At 42.1% G+C, this 15,457-nt stretch overlaps 2 protein-coding genes across 2 annotated transcripts; one reads left to right on the forward strand and one right to left on the reverse strand.

Moving 5' to 3' along the window:
- Window positions 1-246: 246 nt before the first annotated feature.
- On the reverse strand, window positions 247-8,982 carry dhcr24 (24-dehydrocholesterol reductase). The gene is made up of 9 exons (XM_073476486.1): window positions 8,681-8,982; window positions 7,033-7,188; window positions 5,438-5,543; window positions 4,843-4,961; window positions 3,589-3,852; window positions 3,357-3,500; window positions 1,376-1,573; window positions 1,106-1,284; window positions 247-1,027 (listed from the first exon to the last, which is right to left on the reverse strand). The coding sequence occupies exons 1-9, from the start codon at window positions 8,909-8,911 to the stop codon at window positions 874-876; spliced, it is 1,551 nt and encodes a 516-aa protein (XP_073332587.1). The 5' UTR covers window positions 8,912-8,982; the 3' UTR covers window positions 247-873.
- Window positions 8,983-10,758: 1,776 nt separating this feature from the next.
- Window positions 10,759-13,023, forward strand: LOC141004536 (uncharacterized). Its single transcript, XM_073476078.1, has 2 exons — window positions 10,759-11,072; window positions 12,789-13,023. The coding sequence occupies exons 1-2, from the start codon at window positions 10,759-10,761 to the stop codon at window positions 13,021-13,023; spliced, it is 549 nt and encodes a 182-aa protein (XP_073332179.1).
- The last annotated feature ends 2,434 nt before the right edge of the window (window positions 13,024-15,457 follow it).

Raw genomic sequence — 15,457 nt, forward strand, 5'->3', positions numbered from 1 at the left:
CTTCAGCTTAAATACTGCATAAGGAAGAATGAATTGAATTTACTGAGTTGCACACTGTGCAGTTATTCAAATAAAGTGATTGTTCACAGCAAATCAGTTCACTTTGATCGTATGCCAACACGTGGAGGATGCACATGCACAAACATCTGGTTTGCACTGTGCTGTTATTCAAATACAGTCAAATGAATCTGTTCAGAGCAAACAGATGCACCCATGGCTGTGCACTCAAAAAGCACGAGAGCGATATTCGATGCAGAAAAAGAGCTTTTAATGGTTTTTGTTCAATCCTTACACAGTCCTGGTGATATGACAATGTCTTTGATATTAAAAAAATAGGCCACAAGGTGGTGAAAATGTCATCGCTTTATCACAAAAGTATATTTTTGCGTCTGAAGCTTATTGGGAAGTTTCATGGCACTTGGGAAACTGTGGTAAACAGTGCGTCAAGTTTTTAAACAGGGAAAAGTTGCGTAACATTTGAGCCCGACCGATATATAGCTTGGCCCGATCGCAGATATATCGATATCAGTGTACGTAAGCAGAAAAAGATGCTCAGGGTGGTTGTAGCATATCGGCTGTTAGAGCGATATCGTAATTTTTCAGTCCCTGATATCGGTATCGGCCCTTGAGATCAAGTATCGGTCGAGCTCCGCTGAACATACACATTTAAAAAAAATAAAAATGAAACATTTGGTACAGTATGTTCAAGCTACACGTGCTGGTTTTGAGTTGAAGTAGTTCATGAAATCGGTACGTGAATGCTGAAGCTTGTTGTGTACAGACGAGAGAATACATTCACGACCTCAGATCACTACAATACTTGTGCTCCTGCTTCATATTGATAGGAGGACCTCTTCAGACACAGCGGGGGGGTCAGTGTCGGGCTGATTTGCAGATTTTGTCGTAATTCTCGGGGAAGGCTTCCTTACAGCCTAGTTCCTCTCTCAGTCTGTGATACAGCTGTCCGTCAAACATCTCCCAAAACTCCTCTCGGTCCATGTACACGTCTGCGTAGAGCATCTGGAACCTGCGGGAGGAGGATGGTCATCGTATGGTCAACACATTAGCTACGGAGGCTCATTTTAATGTATTATTTGAGACTTACCCATGTGAGTCTCTGACAAACTTCTCCAGCTGCCGTGTCGATGCTTTGGCTTCAAAGTGTTTGACTTTGGGCTCTCCGTAAGCCCCGATATCCACGTACAGCTCCTCCTCTTGACCTTTGGGGTGGACCATCCCTCTGCCTGCTGGCAGCAGGAACGGACACAGCCACAGAGGGTAAACCTGAAATAACAAGACACACGGGAGTTTGAAGCAGCAGGACGTGCTACGACTAGCGAGTTATTTAGCGGCTTCGTCCACATCTGAGCCGAACCTCGATGTCCTCGTGGAAGCGTGTGACGGCGGCCTGCAGGTGCTTCATGGGCACCAGCATGTCCTGGACCACGTGGTGCTGTTCGTAAAGCCGTCTGATGGTCTCGCCCTGGGTGAGCTTCAGCAGGGAGATCTTAGGAGGAACCATCCATCCAAACAGCCAGCGAAACACCGGGTTGTTGCCAAAGGGGATAATATCCTGCAGATAAGACACAAACAGACACAGACACGTTAAAAAGTGACGCCAAAGTGGCTTTTTTACTGTTTTATTCATGTTTTGTAGATTAATTGATGATGCTATATTTCTAGATCTATTAGCTGAGATAGATTCAAATATGTGTACGGAAGCAGAAAAAGGACATAATAGTTTGATTTTTTTGGAAGTAACCCTGATAATCAAGTCTAAACTTTTTTATCTTAAATTTTAGTGTCGTTATTTTACCCAATTTTTTTTTTTTTATCTTTACTTGAATTTTTGGATCAGAATGTGGCTTTATCAATTTAATGAGCCTGAACAGCATTTTCATAAATCTCAATTTTCTTTAGGTTTTTCTTTTTTTTTTTTTTGTGCCACTTGAACTGACATAAACATTTCAATCAGAATTATGATTTAAGATGGTTTAAATGATAAGTAAAATATTTTAACGCCGTAAACACAGTGGTATTTAAAGCCCAACATTAAATATTACACAGTGTTTACATTCAATAATTAGGTGTTCAGATCCTTTTGGCCTTTGTTTGCTTCCATATACATGACTTAATATTACGCCTCAGCTTTTACAACCCAACTGTCTATATTTGGAGAGCAGTGTTAATATTTTCACATCCCAATTTTGACTTTTCTAACAAAAAAATGTTACATTATAAAATATATTTTTTTTTACATTATTTACCATAAAAATAGATTTTTTTACATTATTTACCATAAAAAATAGATTTTTTTACATTATTTACCATAAAAAATTGATTTTTTTACATTATTTACCATAAAAATAGATTTTTTTTTACATTATTTACCATAAAAAATAAAAAATGTCTTTTTACATTATTTACCATAAAAAATAGATTTTTTTTTACATTATTTACCATAAAAAATAGATTTTTTTTACATTATTTACCATAAAATAGATTTTTTTTACATTATTTACCATAAAAAATAGAAAATGTCTTTTTACATTATTTACCATAAAAAATAGATTTTTTTTACATTATTTACCATAAAAAACATATATATATATAAAAAAAATCTGCACAGTCCTTTACCATTTAATATGAATCACAAGCATGTTGCTGTTGAAGTGCAGCGGCCTTTCCTTTACATGTGGAGTTCGTCATGACACCTCTTCTGATTTAACTAATGAGACACTAACACAGTTCAGTTACACTCCTCTTTTCTTCCACCAGAGGGCAGCCACAACCCTCCGACCAGCGCCACACACTTTCTCACATCATCAGCAAATGTGATCCATCGCAAATTGTCGATTAACGATTAAATCAAAGCATCAGTCAGACATTTTTCTGACTTTCCTCCGCAGCGCCTACAAAACCCTTTCAACAACCGAGAGCACCCAGAAGCCCGAAGCTGGCTCCTGTAGAAAAAACGGCAAACCAATACCATGCATAATTCATCACACCATTTACTGTTAGAGACAACAAAGGATGCCAAGCCCTTCTCACTAATGGCTAATGGTGTGTGTGTGTTTGTGTGTGTGTGTGTGTGTGTGTGTGTGTGTGTGTGTGTGTGTTTGTGAGTACAAAATGTGTGTGCGTTAGAGTGTAATAAAGAGAAGTGAGCGAGGAGTTGATAAGATGATGACACGCTGAAATGTGGCAGATACGTGCAGTCAGTTACTGTAATAATGGAAACAGCCCGTGTGTGTGTGTGTGTGTGCGTGCGTGTGTGTGTGTGTGTGTGTGTGTGTGTGTGTGTGTGTGTGTGTGTGTGTGTGTGTGTGTGTGTGTGTGTGTGTGTGTGTGAGTACCTGAAGCTCCCAGAAGATGCTGCGTGTGTGTCTGTGGTAGTACTGTCTCAGAGGGATGTATTCAACTCCCGTCTGGTCACTTTTCAGGTAGCTCTCCACGTGTTTGAAGAACCAGGGTTGGAAATGCTGCCCGATTCTATTAATCTGACGTTAAAAAGGGAAACGGGAGGTTAAATGTGATAAAACAAGTGAAAACAAGACACAGACGTGCTCACACACGCACACATCTCACCTTGTCAGGCTCAGCCTGGTCAGTCATGGTTCCCGTCATGATGACAGCGGTGTCCAGACTGTACTGGATGCCTTCAACAAATGTGTTCTGCTTGTTCTCTGATGCTTCAGTGAAGCGTTTACAGATGTTCTCCAGTCCTCTGACCGGCTCGTAGCGCAGCTTCACCCACGACTTGGCGGGGACGATCTTGATCTCGGCCGCAACCAGGAAGCCCAGAGTTCCACAGGACCACGGGACGGCGTGGAACAGGTCCGAGTTCTCCTCCTACGTGACAGAAAAACGTACTTTGAGATACCAAATCTCGCAGCATGGGCCGTCTCATCTTCTCTTCAAGCAGGCGGCTCTTCTCGCTTTACTTCTGACGATTACACGACGCATTTACTGATACAAAGCACATTAAAACTTTAGGGCCTGTGTGAGGAGTCCAACTTGTTCTTGCAAACTATTTTAGGGACCGTTCATAAGTAATGAATGAAGTGATGGAGGGGATTAGAACAAGGGAGGGTTTTGTTTTTGTTTTTTGTTTTGTTTTTTTGCTGAAGGGTTGGTGCTTTCTATTTTTTTTTTTTTTTGTCCATGCCCCATATTTCTGTGTCCTCAAGGCAGCGGCCTCGAGTTCGAATCTGACCTCTGGCCTTTTGTTGCATGCCACCCCGTCCTCTCTCACTCCGCTTCCTGTCACTCTCCAGCTACACTTTCTAAAAAAAGCCATGAATAGGCCAAAGAGAGAGAGCAGCTCTAGGCTATCATTCTTCAGAACAGCTTTTTTTGCTACATATTGTTGCCTTTTTTGTCTTCAATGCGCTCACTCTGGCTTCCTGTTTCTCTCTCGCAGTATGTGTGTTGACTTTCTTTGTCACGTTTCACGTTTTCACAACCAACAAGCAAAAAAATTGCTAAAATGGATCGCCCAGGTACAGTCTATGTGTGGGAAACGCTGCTATATAAAAAGTATTGTCCAATTATAATCAGGTCCAGTGTGTAGGATTCAGTGGCATCTGGTGGTGAGGTTGCAACCAACTAACCAACTAAATACCCCTCGTCTCACCCTCCTACTGTAGAAACATGGCGGTGCATCGTGGCAGACCCGCTCCAGCTATAGAGAGGTAAAGACGGTCTGTGGTGCTGATGATGTTACCATGGTGATCCCTTTGATCCAATTTCATGAGCATGACCCAATAATCTCTCGTCATGATACGGGCTCCTGGACTCATAGATCACACACACACACCCACACACACATTCCACACTCACCTCAGTGCAGCGTACTAAGCTGCCGTCCGCTAGAACCAGTTCATACGCGACACAGATGTGCTGAAACAGTCCGTAGATGTGAGAGGACGACTCGATGCCCGTACCCATCACCAGACCGCCTGAGAGAGGAGAGAGAGCAAAAGATTTGTTTTCTAAGTAATTCAATGTCTTCCCAGGTGAGACCAACAGTGGGCGAACACACAAGCAGAGAGCCTGCTGGGAGTGAGCATGTAGTGTATGTGCCTGTGTGAACATCAGTATAAACGAATACACAGCGACCTGCTGGGGAAAACATTAGACTGTTGATGCGCAGTTTATGGGATCAGGAAATCCATTATGAAACCCGATCCAGGGGTGCCTCCAACACTGCAGCCATTTCCTCCCAGTTTCATCCTTCGAGCTACAACATCAGTCCTCTAACACAATTAGAGAAATCGCCGAGGCCCTGAGCAGGATGCAGTGAGTGATGGAGGAGGTGCAGGATCGCTAAACAATGAGCTGTGGATATTATCGTCTCTATTTCGGGAAACCAGAGAGCCACTGATGACGCTGCTCTGTGATGGTTACCCAGAATATATTCCTAAGGAGAACGTACCCACGGTGAGGTCATCGAGCTCAGGCAGCACCGGCAGCGTCCAGCCAATAGAGTTGAGGAGAGCCGTCACCTGACCCATGTTGGCCAGCGGCTCAACTCTCACCACCTGGAAAACAAAGATCACTGTGAGTAAAGGTCAATACAAAATCCAGCCAGGCGCATTGTTGTGAGTGAAAACCAACTACTGAGTTCAGTCTTTGAGTAATCATTTACATGGTTAATAATAACACTGTTTATCAGGTTGCGTGCCGTGTAATTGTTAGGCAGCCAAGACAGTCAGATAGGGCTTTAAACGGGCTGGTTGTTGGCCTGTTCCCTGGTCCCTGTGTTTTCAGGCTGAGAGTCGACAGCTGTGCTAGCAGCTCTTTTAGGCTCTACATATGGCACAGTGGTGCTTTATGCTAAATGCTCAGCATGCTTACAATAACAATGCTAACATGCTAATCATGGATGTTTTGAAAGCTGGATATTAGACCCAAAGATGGCGCCTTGCCTGGCGTATCTGCTACAAAAGTTTCTAGCTTTGCGGCCCATTGAGTATCTGCTTGTTTTTCTCGGCTCGAGGGAAATTTTTTCAAATATCAAACCTCCATGGATCAAAAAGTCATAATAGAAAGACTCATAATTAACCTTGTGGACATTCTGAGGTGCACTGTCAACAGTTATACAGATGTTTCTCTTCTGATGGTGGTCTGAGGGGAAAATACCATGAGGGTCCACTGACCAAAATTGGAAGCAAGGCTGAGCAGCAGCGAGGTATCCAGCTTAATAGATACATCCATGATGCTAATATTCAGCACGTAAAAAGTTGTTAGTTAAAAAGTTACTATGTTCATCATCTTAGTTCAGCAAGTTGGCATGCTTGTTAGCATGCTCATCAGCCTTTAACACAAAGTACAGCTGAGGCTAATGGGAATTAAATTGGTTTTGCAGGAAAGTGTTGGACAAATTGAAGAGTAAAAAGGAAAAGTCAACATCTCGATGTTGAGATATTTCACAGAATAAATAAAAACTTTGACTTGATATATGAAAAGTCAGGGGATCATGGAAGTCAACAGTCCTGATCCTCAGGGCACCACTGAAACATGAAAATCCATCCCATTTTAGTTTCGACCAAAGTGGAGGACCGACATGCTAATTGACAGTGACTGCCATGCCAAGAGAAATTGAGATGGCAGCGTTGCTTAAAATAAAGACCCAATTTCACAAAAAAATGATCAAAATGACAAGAATAACTATGGTATCTTGTGAAAGGCTCATGTCATGAGTGGATTAGAGAACAGGCAATGATCAGCCTGGCAGGGTGTCGGATTTGAAAATCAGACTTTTTGCGATTAATCACTTTTTTAAGGTAAAAAAATCAACTTAAAAACATCCTACTTTGGCTCTGATGCAGCCGCCTCCCTCTGTCCGTCTAGTCACCACTCTAGTTTCACTCAATGTCCCGCCCACAACACTATCTGACTGGTTACACATCAGAAGTAAGAGCTCCATCAACACTTTATAATCTGAATCTGCAAAGTAACCAGTAACTAAAGTCATCCAATAAATGTAGTGGAGTGGACATTTCACTTGTCTCTGCTGAAGCCTCCTACCTGCCTCTGTGTGTCCACCTCCAGGATGTCCATCATATTGATCATGATGTTCTTGTGGGTCTTCTTGTATTTGCCCACTCTGAGAGATACAGTGAGCCAGCCGGGTCGACCCGTACACATGTAGGTCTTACTGCCCTCCTTCCTCCACTCACGCACCTGTAATGTGTCAGAATACATGATACAGAGAAGAACAGGTTGCTATCTACTGAAGGACAGAGGACATACAGCATGACTGACTGTTTTACCGAGCCATAATCCAGGCTGTCTGAGGAGGTTCTTGGAGGTCCGAAGCCTTTTCAGCTCATTTGAACTCTTTTAAGTCTGATTTGTGAAGCCTGACAATCCTTCACGATTAATTCATTCCACTGTGGAGAGCCTGTGTGTGTCTTTCCTTCATTATTCCCCTATTGGCTAAAGCTCTCTCAGGCCTGTGGCTTTGATTCACCTTTACTTCATGTCAGATTCCTCTCCTGACCAAATCCTGTTAAGAGCCGAGGCATTAGGTCCGTCTGGTCTGCTCTCACCCGAGGAACTAAATGTTGTACCAAGGCAGCGTTAGTACTTTTCAGTGATACTTTTGACAACGTAGATCACAAAATATAAGTATTGCTTTTCATAGATATGATTCCCTTCTATATTACCTCATGATACTTGCCAGTAGGGTTGAAACGGTATGAGATATGACGGTTTTAGGAATATCACATTATCACAATACTACCAATGTTTTATTATTATTATTATCACCCTTAAAGGAATGAACTGTCACTATGTAACAGGCGTTATATAAATATATATATTTATATATATCAAAATACATACGGCTGTACCGCAGCCATGGTTACCAGCTGTAGCGGCGTTATTTTTGATCACACTACCTTGCCCGGCATGACCCGCCCCTACTCTGCCCCTGATTGGCTTAACATCCTGCCCGTTAAATAACGCGCATGTGCAACACTCATCAACGGAGCGTTCAAGACACGGTGTGTAAAGGGGTGCTGCAGCGATGCAGCATATAAGAAAAATAATGTGTTTTTTGAAAATGAAAGTATGTAAACCTTTTCTACTACGACCTCCAAATAAAAGTATGAACCTGAAAATTAGCATTACATGACCTCTTTAACATTAAAAAACATTATGTTCTGACAGACATGAAACTTGATATAAACTTGAAATATTTGTTAGTAAATATGGCAGAATTCAGTACTCTAGATAAGCAAGTATGGGTTGATAACTGTTCATTTTTATACCTACCACTGTATACCATGAAACCAGTGTGCTGCTGCAACCCTATCTGCCACCTGTCTGCACTGAATCAGTGATTTTGAAGCCGAATCTTACCAAAACATCGACTTATTATCTGAAGTGCAGCTGGTTCTTTAAGATCACAGGTATATCAGACTTTACTTCCAAAGTATAGGGATGGATGGGGATGTTTCACCTGTGTGAGTTTCCCCACTACCCATGATTCCTTGCACAACACATGCAATGTCCTGCAGGTACCTTCACATTAAGGAAGTGGCTGATCTATATAGTGACAGTCAGGATGTGCAGGATACACAATATAAGACTGCACACACACACAACTGTGCACACTATACACTGTCAGATGATGATGATGATGATGATGATGATGATGATGACAGCTCACCTGTCTCTGGATGTCTCGCACGCGCTGGTCGTGCAGTTTGGGCGCAGAGCACATCTTGAAAATGAGCCACGCGCGCACATAATAATACACATCGTATATGACGGAGAGAGGCAGCAGGAACAAACACACGAATATCCATCTCTGGTGGACGATCACGTAGTCGAGACCTTTGACTCTGATCCACAGCAGGAACATGACGACCAGGCCGGCTAGATACAGCAGCGGGTCCATCGTGTCTGCGGTCCGCTCGGTTCTGCACAATGACACTCTGAGCCCAGTTCCTACTTACACCGAACTCCTTATCGATTATTCCAACCTCTCACCTCGACTTTCTGATCACCCCTTCACTGTGACAGCTTCAGACCGCGCTCATTGGGTAGAATTACCGAGGGGGGGCGTGGCCGCACGGCAGAGCTTCGCGCTCATTGGTCCAACAGGTGACTGTAGGGAACTCTAGAGCCGCAGCCTCCCTGAGCGTGAACCAATCAGAGAGCGCAGAGGCTGTCACACCATGCACGCGGCCCGCATGGTTCTGTTACAACACGGTCCACAGCTGCCATTCACAAAGTGTGAGGAGGCGACCCAAACACACCTCACTGCTGTCTGCAGGTGCACGTGGCTGCAGAGGAAGACCACACACAAACCACCAAACTGAAGTAAAAACAAATAAGGCAAAATATAGTGCAGAATTGTACAATAAAAATACAATAATACACTATATATTGTGATATAATATAATATAAATGTCACGTTGATAAGATAAGATAAGATAAGATGTTCCTTTATTGAGCAGCATAAGAGTAAGTGAAAAAAAGAGACAATAATAAGGAGATATTGGAAAGAATAAAATAACAATTTGAATAAAAAATATAATAAAAACTATTAGAATAAATAGTTTTTGTTGAGGATCATACTTTGTAACCCTAGCCAGACTTTTATAAGTACTGAGGTCATTATTTTTTTATGGTTTGGGATTTGTATTGTTTATTTTAGTTGTTTAGTTAACTGTTTATTTATACTGTGATATTTTTTTTCAGCCTCACTAGCAGCATGGCTCTTTGAGTAAAGATAACTGTCAGTCAGTCCATCATCTTTGTCCAGACTCGAGAACTATTGGACTGATTGACATGATTTTTCTGCTCAGACGTTCATGTTTTCCTCGGGGAGATAATACAATAATTGTGCCAATCTGAAGACTTTTCGTCTAGTTTGTACAATACTCGCCAGCCTGAGCTGCACTTTGAGTTTTTAGTGCAGATTAGGAAAAAAAAGGAAAATCATACCTGCTAAACACCAGCATCTTAGCAGTGTCGTTGTGAGCATGTTAGCACGGCGACGTTAGCATTTAGCTTGAAGCAAATTGTTATTTACGATATATAATTCATTGATTAATAATTAATTTGGTCTAAAATAACAGTGAGATTTAAATATACTGAACATCACTATCCAACTTTCAGCTCTTTATTGAAGACATCTTGTTTTGCTGAAGGATGAAGGCCGACGTTACTCTGTTTCATGTGCAATATGGTCATTTACGTTTAGAGAAATTACTGTCACACACACGCACGCACGCACACACACACACACACACAGGGCTAAAGTGGTACCCTTCAGACACATTAGACGGAGGGAGGGTGGGGCGCCAGTAAAGATTTCTTAATGGGCTCTGCCGTCCTCTCGTCCATCTGCCTTGATGATAAACACAGCTTCTCCACATTGGCCTGATGCGCATCAAAGCTTTCACCCTTTTGATTTTTCTTTACTTTCCAACAAAACATTCATTTTAACACTTTCCACAGGAGCTGAAGATCTAGAGAGCGTGGAATTAACACTGGGACTTTATGATCATCACTTTTTCAACAGTATGGGGGGATGGAAATTTATGAGAACAAATAAGTGAGATTCATTCCTTGTCATAATAGGACTTCTGTGACCGTGGAGTCGATTATTTGGATGTCTGGTCAGTGTCAGAGCGCATGGGGAGCGTACTCCGTGGGACTGCTTGTATGTGAGTGACACTACCCAGCCGGTCACAGCCTACACAGTAGCCTCAGATACAGTTACAGCCCCGGAGGAGGATGCCTTCCCTGCACCACGGAGCAATCTTCGTCGGAGCCTTCCTCATCGTGACCGGGGGCTCCACAGCCTTCCTGGCTTCATCCCAGAGCCGCTTGCAGGCTTTCTCCCTCTGCTGCGTGGTGCTGGGGGTGGTCATGCTCATCCTGGGGCTATTCTGGGCTATGAACAGCAAAAGTGCCTCAAACCACCGGGAGTTCGACCCGGTGGAGTGTCCACATTATCCATATCCCGAATACCCCAACTTCAGCAACCATGCCCTCTTCGCACCGTCAGGGAGCCGCTTCCCAGAGTCCCAGTCAGTGTTTCTGCCCAGGTGAGTTAAGTAACACATTTTTTTAGACTTACTACTGTTCTGCACTGCTGAATCTTTAGTTACAAGTGTGACAAATATTTACACAAAGCCAGAAAATAAGACTCCAACTTACTCTAATTTATGTCACATAGATTTTCAGCACTTACAATAAATAGAAAACCTGTTTAAAGGACCCTAAACATTTTATTCCTGTCCGCTTTGCCGTGTTGTCTGATTCATGTTTCCTGTTGTAGATCAATATTCGATGACATCATACGTTCAGTTATCAGTTTTCAGGGTGTTCATGGGGGCGTGCGCTCTCGACCCAAACAGCTCCTCATTTTCAACAGAAATTCACACTTTGACCATATTTTTCATCAATTTAGGCCAAATAAACATTTCATCCTTTAAACTTGAGGAAAAAAAAAATCATCTTTCCGTCCACAGGCCGTGCTCAGCCCTGCATGACTCAGTCTTTGATTGACTGTATTTCTTTCCACTGGAAAAATACTCTGCTATCTACATATAATCACTACAAAATAGAAAGAAATAGACATTTAAGGCACTTATTTGCTCTTGACAAAGGTTAGATGAGAAAATCCATACCATTGTAATGTCTGTACGCTAAATATGAAGCTACTACTAGCAGCCAGTTAGCTTAGCTTTGCATAAAGACTTGTAAAAGGGGAAACCTGCTAGCCTGGCACAGAAAACATCAGAACTACAATTCGATTTACGCTGCGTCATGTGTCCGACTATTTTCCCAAGAAAACCTTAATGCTAAGCTAACCATACAGGGGGATGACCGGGTAGCAAAAGGGATATATTTTGGTCATTTTGCCAACAAGGAGCATGGCATCCCCCCTCAAATCAACTACTGAGCACATTTCTCAGAATGTTGAACTATTCCCTCGACTAGGAAGGATTGAATTAAAGAGCTATTGCACCTGTAATCAAAGACTCTGCAGGTAACCACAACAGCTGATAAGCTCCCGCTGCTTCTTTGGAGATGTGCTATTTAGTGAAATAAACTAGTTACAGGTGTAATTAATAACATTTAGCCATTAAATGTTGCATTCACTCTCCATTCTGTCTCATCTGACCCCTCAAATGGATGCGCTTGTGCACCAGCTAATATTGTTATTGCTAGCTGGCGAACATTGAGTTGAAGGCAACACTGTTTTCCTACAGTGCAAGGAGTCAAATCCCCAATACCTTAAATACTAACAAAAATAATAAATCCTGCAAATTATCATTTTTCGTTAGCTCTTTAACATTACCATTGCTAATGCTAGCTAGCAAATGTAAATGTCACTAACGTTAGATAACGGTAACATTGCTCACACTAGCTAATATTGACATTGCTAATGCTAGCTAGCTAATGTTAGGGCAGTACAGTATGCTGCACGTGTACTTTGCCATTTTTAGTTTTTGTCTTCACAAACTGGCAACTAGAGTACAACGGCCCTCGATCACCGATAAAACACAGATTCCACCTGATACCAACAGCTTCAAACTATTGGTTCATCATCCTGCACAGCCAAGATGTTCATTATACTTTTGTGAAACCCAACTCCTTTTTTTGGCAGGAAACACAACTACAGACAGAACATGACTCCATCTGCTGTCTAACATCTGATCTCCACAACCGCTGACACCTCAGAACTCCACATATCGATTTATGTTTGCTCATAAAGTATTTTGTTTTCATGTTTCATCGCCACTGTTTTCACGCAGGACGATGGAACGCCACCGGTGCGCTCGTGGTGACGACTTTGACTACCCTCCCATGGACTCTGCTGGGTTTAGTCCATCGCCTCACCCTCCTCCGTGGCTCGAGCCCCCGCCTCCCTACGAGGTCGCCATCAAGACCACCTGCAGCTCGACGCACCTGCGGCGCGCATACTCAGACACACACCTGGCGTCAGAGCCCCTGTTTGGACAGTCGAGGGAGATCAGCTTTGAGGTGTGACGCCGGACGACGGGGGACGCCTCTCTGCACATCAGACCAAAGAATAAACAGGCATGAGACTGGGGCTTTTACTCAGACCCTGCAGCAGCAACACACTTTATCACACCTGAAGCATGCTTCTTCCTGATGTTGACCAGTGCTAGTCCGAGCATGTTTTCCATACGTTTCTGTAATTACAACGCAGATGTAAACACATATCTAAATATATGGTGAAATTAAATGTAGATCGCACCGAATTCAGCCTTATCAGACCAAAGTAAAGCACCAAGACACTTTATGTCTTTATGAAAGAGCGTGGCAGAAACGAGCCACCGTTTCACTGTGTAAGAGTCACGATAATATCCATCACCATCAAGTACTCAGTTAGGTTGATATAGAAGGTTAATGTGATAGTTCGACATTTGGGAAAATTGGAAAGTTGGATGATAAAACTTTCATGTCTTCGTTAAATATGAAGCCACATCCAGGAGATGGTTAGCTTAGCTTAGCATAAAGACTGGAACACAGCAAGCCTGGCTCTTTCTAGAGGTCACAAAGAACTCAGAGGAGGTGTTCCTCTAAAGCTCATTGATTGACATGTTATACTTTGTTTAATCTGTACAAAAACAAGTCATAGTTTTGTGAGATGTTCTATTTTTTGGCACGTTGCAGTGACTTTCAGACTTTGTGCTAAGCTAACACAGACATATCAGGCACAGGTTACATCTTTACACACTGAGGAAGCTTCATTTAAACAACAGCTGCAGAAGATATTATACACGGGAGAACAAAAACAATGGGTAACGTCTACGTTGGTGTTTTTCTATAATCTTACCAGTATCTAGCCATTTACAGTTAATGGGATTTAATTAGATTTATCATATTTGGAATAATATGAACAGATTATTTGGTTTCCAAGCCCGTATATTTTCAGTCAGGTGACACAATCTTCTCTATACCGTTTAAAACCTCCTCCTCCACCTCCTCCTCCTCCTCCTCCTCCTCCTCCTCCTCACAGCGCTCCAAAGTTCCTGTGCTCGCAGTGTAAACAACACCAACACTCGTCCAGTTCTGACCTTCCAGTCCACCACTAGCTGCATGGCTAACTGAGCTAACTAGCTAACGGCACCTACAGTTAGCATATGCCCTATATTTGTTGAGAATATGAATGCGACAGATGGCTGATTCTTACATATTGCACCTTTAAAGCACATGCAAGGAAATATGTTGATTCTGGTCAACAAAATATGGTCTGTTTTGGACAAAAGATGACGAGAAATATGTTAATAAATGCAGATTTTTCTAGTACAGTTACTGAAGTGCTTTGCAAAGGCTTTACACAGACGCAGACCTGAGCTTTATATTAAGTTGGTGATCTCAGACTTTCACCTGAAAACTACAACTTTCAGCTCAACAAATCTGGATAACTGGATCCAGATCCAATCAAACAATACAGTGATCCATTGTTTTCTGGGTACATCTGTAACATCATCCTTAACAAATGTTTTCCTCATCACGATTAACATGCTTCATCGCATCATGGATATCATCATGCCCTTTGGGAAAGTAGTGCTCAGGCCTGTAGGCGTACTTCAGTTTGTGTGCCACACACGTACTTGTCAGCTTGTTGAAAGCCGGGGGAATGATGACTCATCTGACCATATGAGATTTTTCCACTTCTCTCTTGATCAGTGCAGCTCACTGACAACACAGCCTCTAGCCTCAAACTCTATTTAAGAGGATCATTAAGTGTTTTTGCATGTTTTAGAAAGAAAAACAACAAATTATGCACACTTACAGGACATCATTTTCATATCTGTTTCATATTTTGCCTGCCTTGATATCAGTATATTTCAATGCAACGTGCAAATCAACTTGCAGAGACCTTAAACTTGTTTCTTAAACTCATCTGGTGCGTCTCAAACATTCAAGACTTGCAAAGGGGTCACAGCAAATTCATTAATATGTTTGAGGTTGAGAGAAAAATTCTTGTTTAGCAGCCAAATCTTAAAATCTTGCATAATAGAGAACAGTTCAGACCCACAATTTAAATGTAACATAAAACAAATCTTTGTTAATCATACATAGTTAAAGAAATACAGGTGAAGTGGTAGTCAGTGTGATGGCTTACCTAACCTATGAAGGTGTAGTCTCTGCATGTTGATTTTCATGTTATAATAAAATTTTGGAAAATGCATAAACATCCAGGTATAGATTATATATATAGATTTATTGCAAATGATGTTAGAGATGCAAAAGCACAAGACTTTTAAAGGTGCAATATGTAAGAATTGGCCACCCATTGAATTCATACTCCAGACTGCTGCTAACTGGAGCTGCCATCAGCTGGTTAGCTCAGTTAGCCGTGCAGCTAGCGGTCTCATAGATTCTGTATATACTCGGCCCGGACTGACTGGGGCAGTGTCAGTATTGTTTATAACGCCAGCACAGAGGC

This window comes from Pagrus major, chromosome 11, assembly GCF_040436345.1.
Source record: "Pagrus major chromosome 11, Pma_NU_1.0".
Classification (NCBI taxonomy): Eukaryota; Metazoa; Chordata; class Actinopteri; order Spariformes; family Sparidae; genus Pagrus; species Pagrus major.

Coding starts and splice junctions, on each gene's coding strand:
- dhcr24 (XM_073476486.1), bottom strand. CDS start 8,911: ATGGACCCGCTGCTGTATCTAGCCGGCCTGGTCGTCATGTTCCTGCTG. Junction 3,501..3,588: donor ACCAGGCTGAGCCTGACAAG/GTGAGATGTGTG, acceptor TTTTAACGTCAG/ATTAATAGAATCGGGCAGCA. Junction 1,285..1,375: donor GCTTCCACGAGGACATCGAG/GTTCGGCTCAGA, acceptor TTGTTATTTCAG/GTTTACCCTCTGTGGCTGTG.
- LOC141004536 (XM_073476078.1), top strand. CDS start 10,759: ATGCCTTCCCTGCACCACGGAGCAATCTTCGTCGGAGCCTTCCTCATC. Junction 11,073..12,788: donor CAGTCAGTGTTTCTGCCCAG/GTGAGTTAAGTA, acceptor GTTTTCACGCAG/GACGATGGAACGCCACCGGT.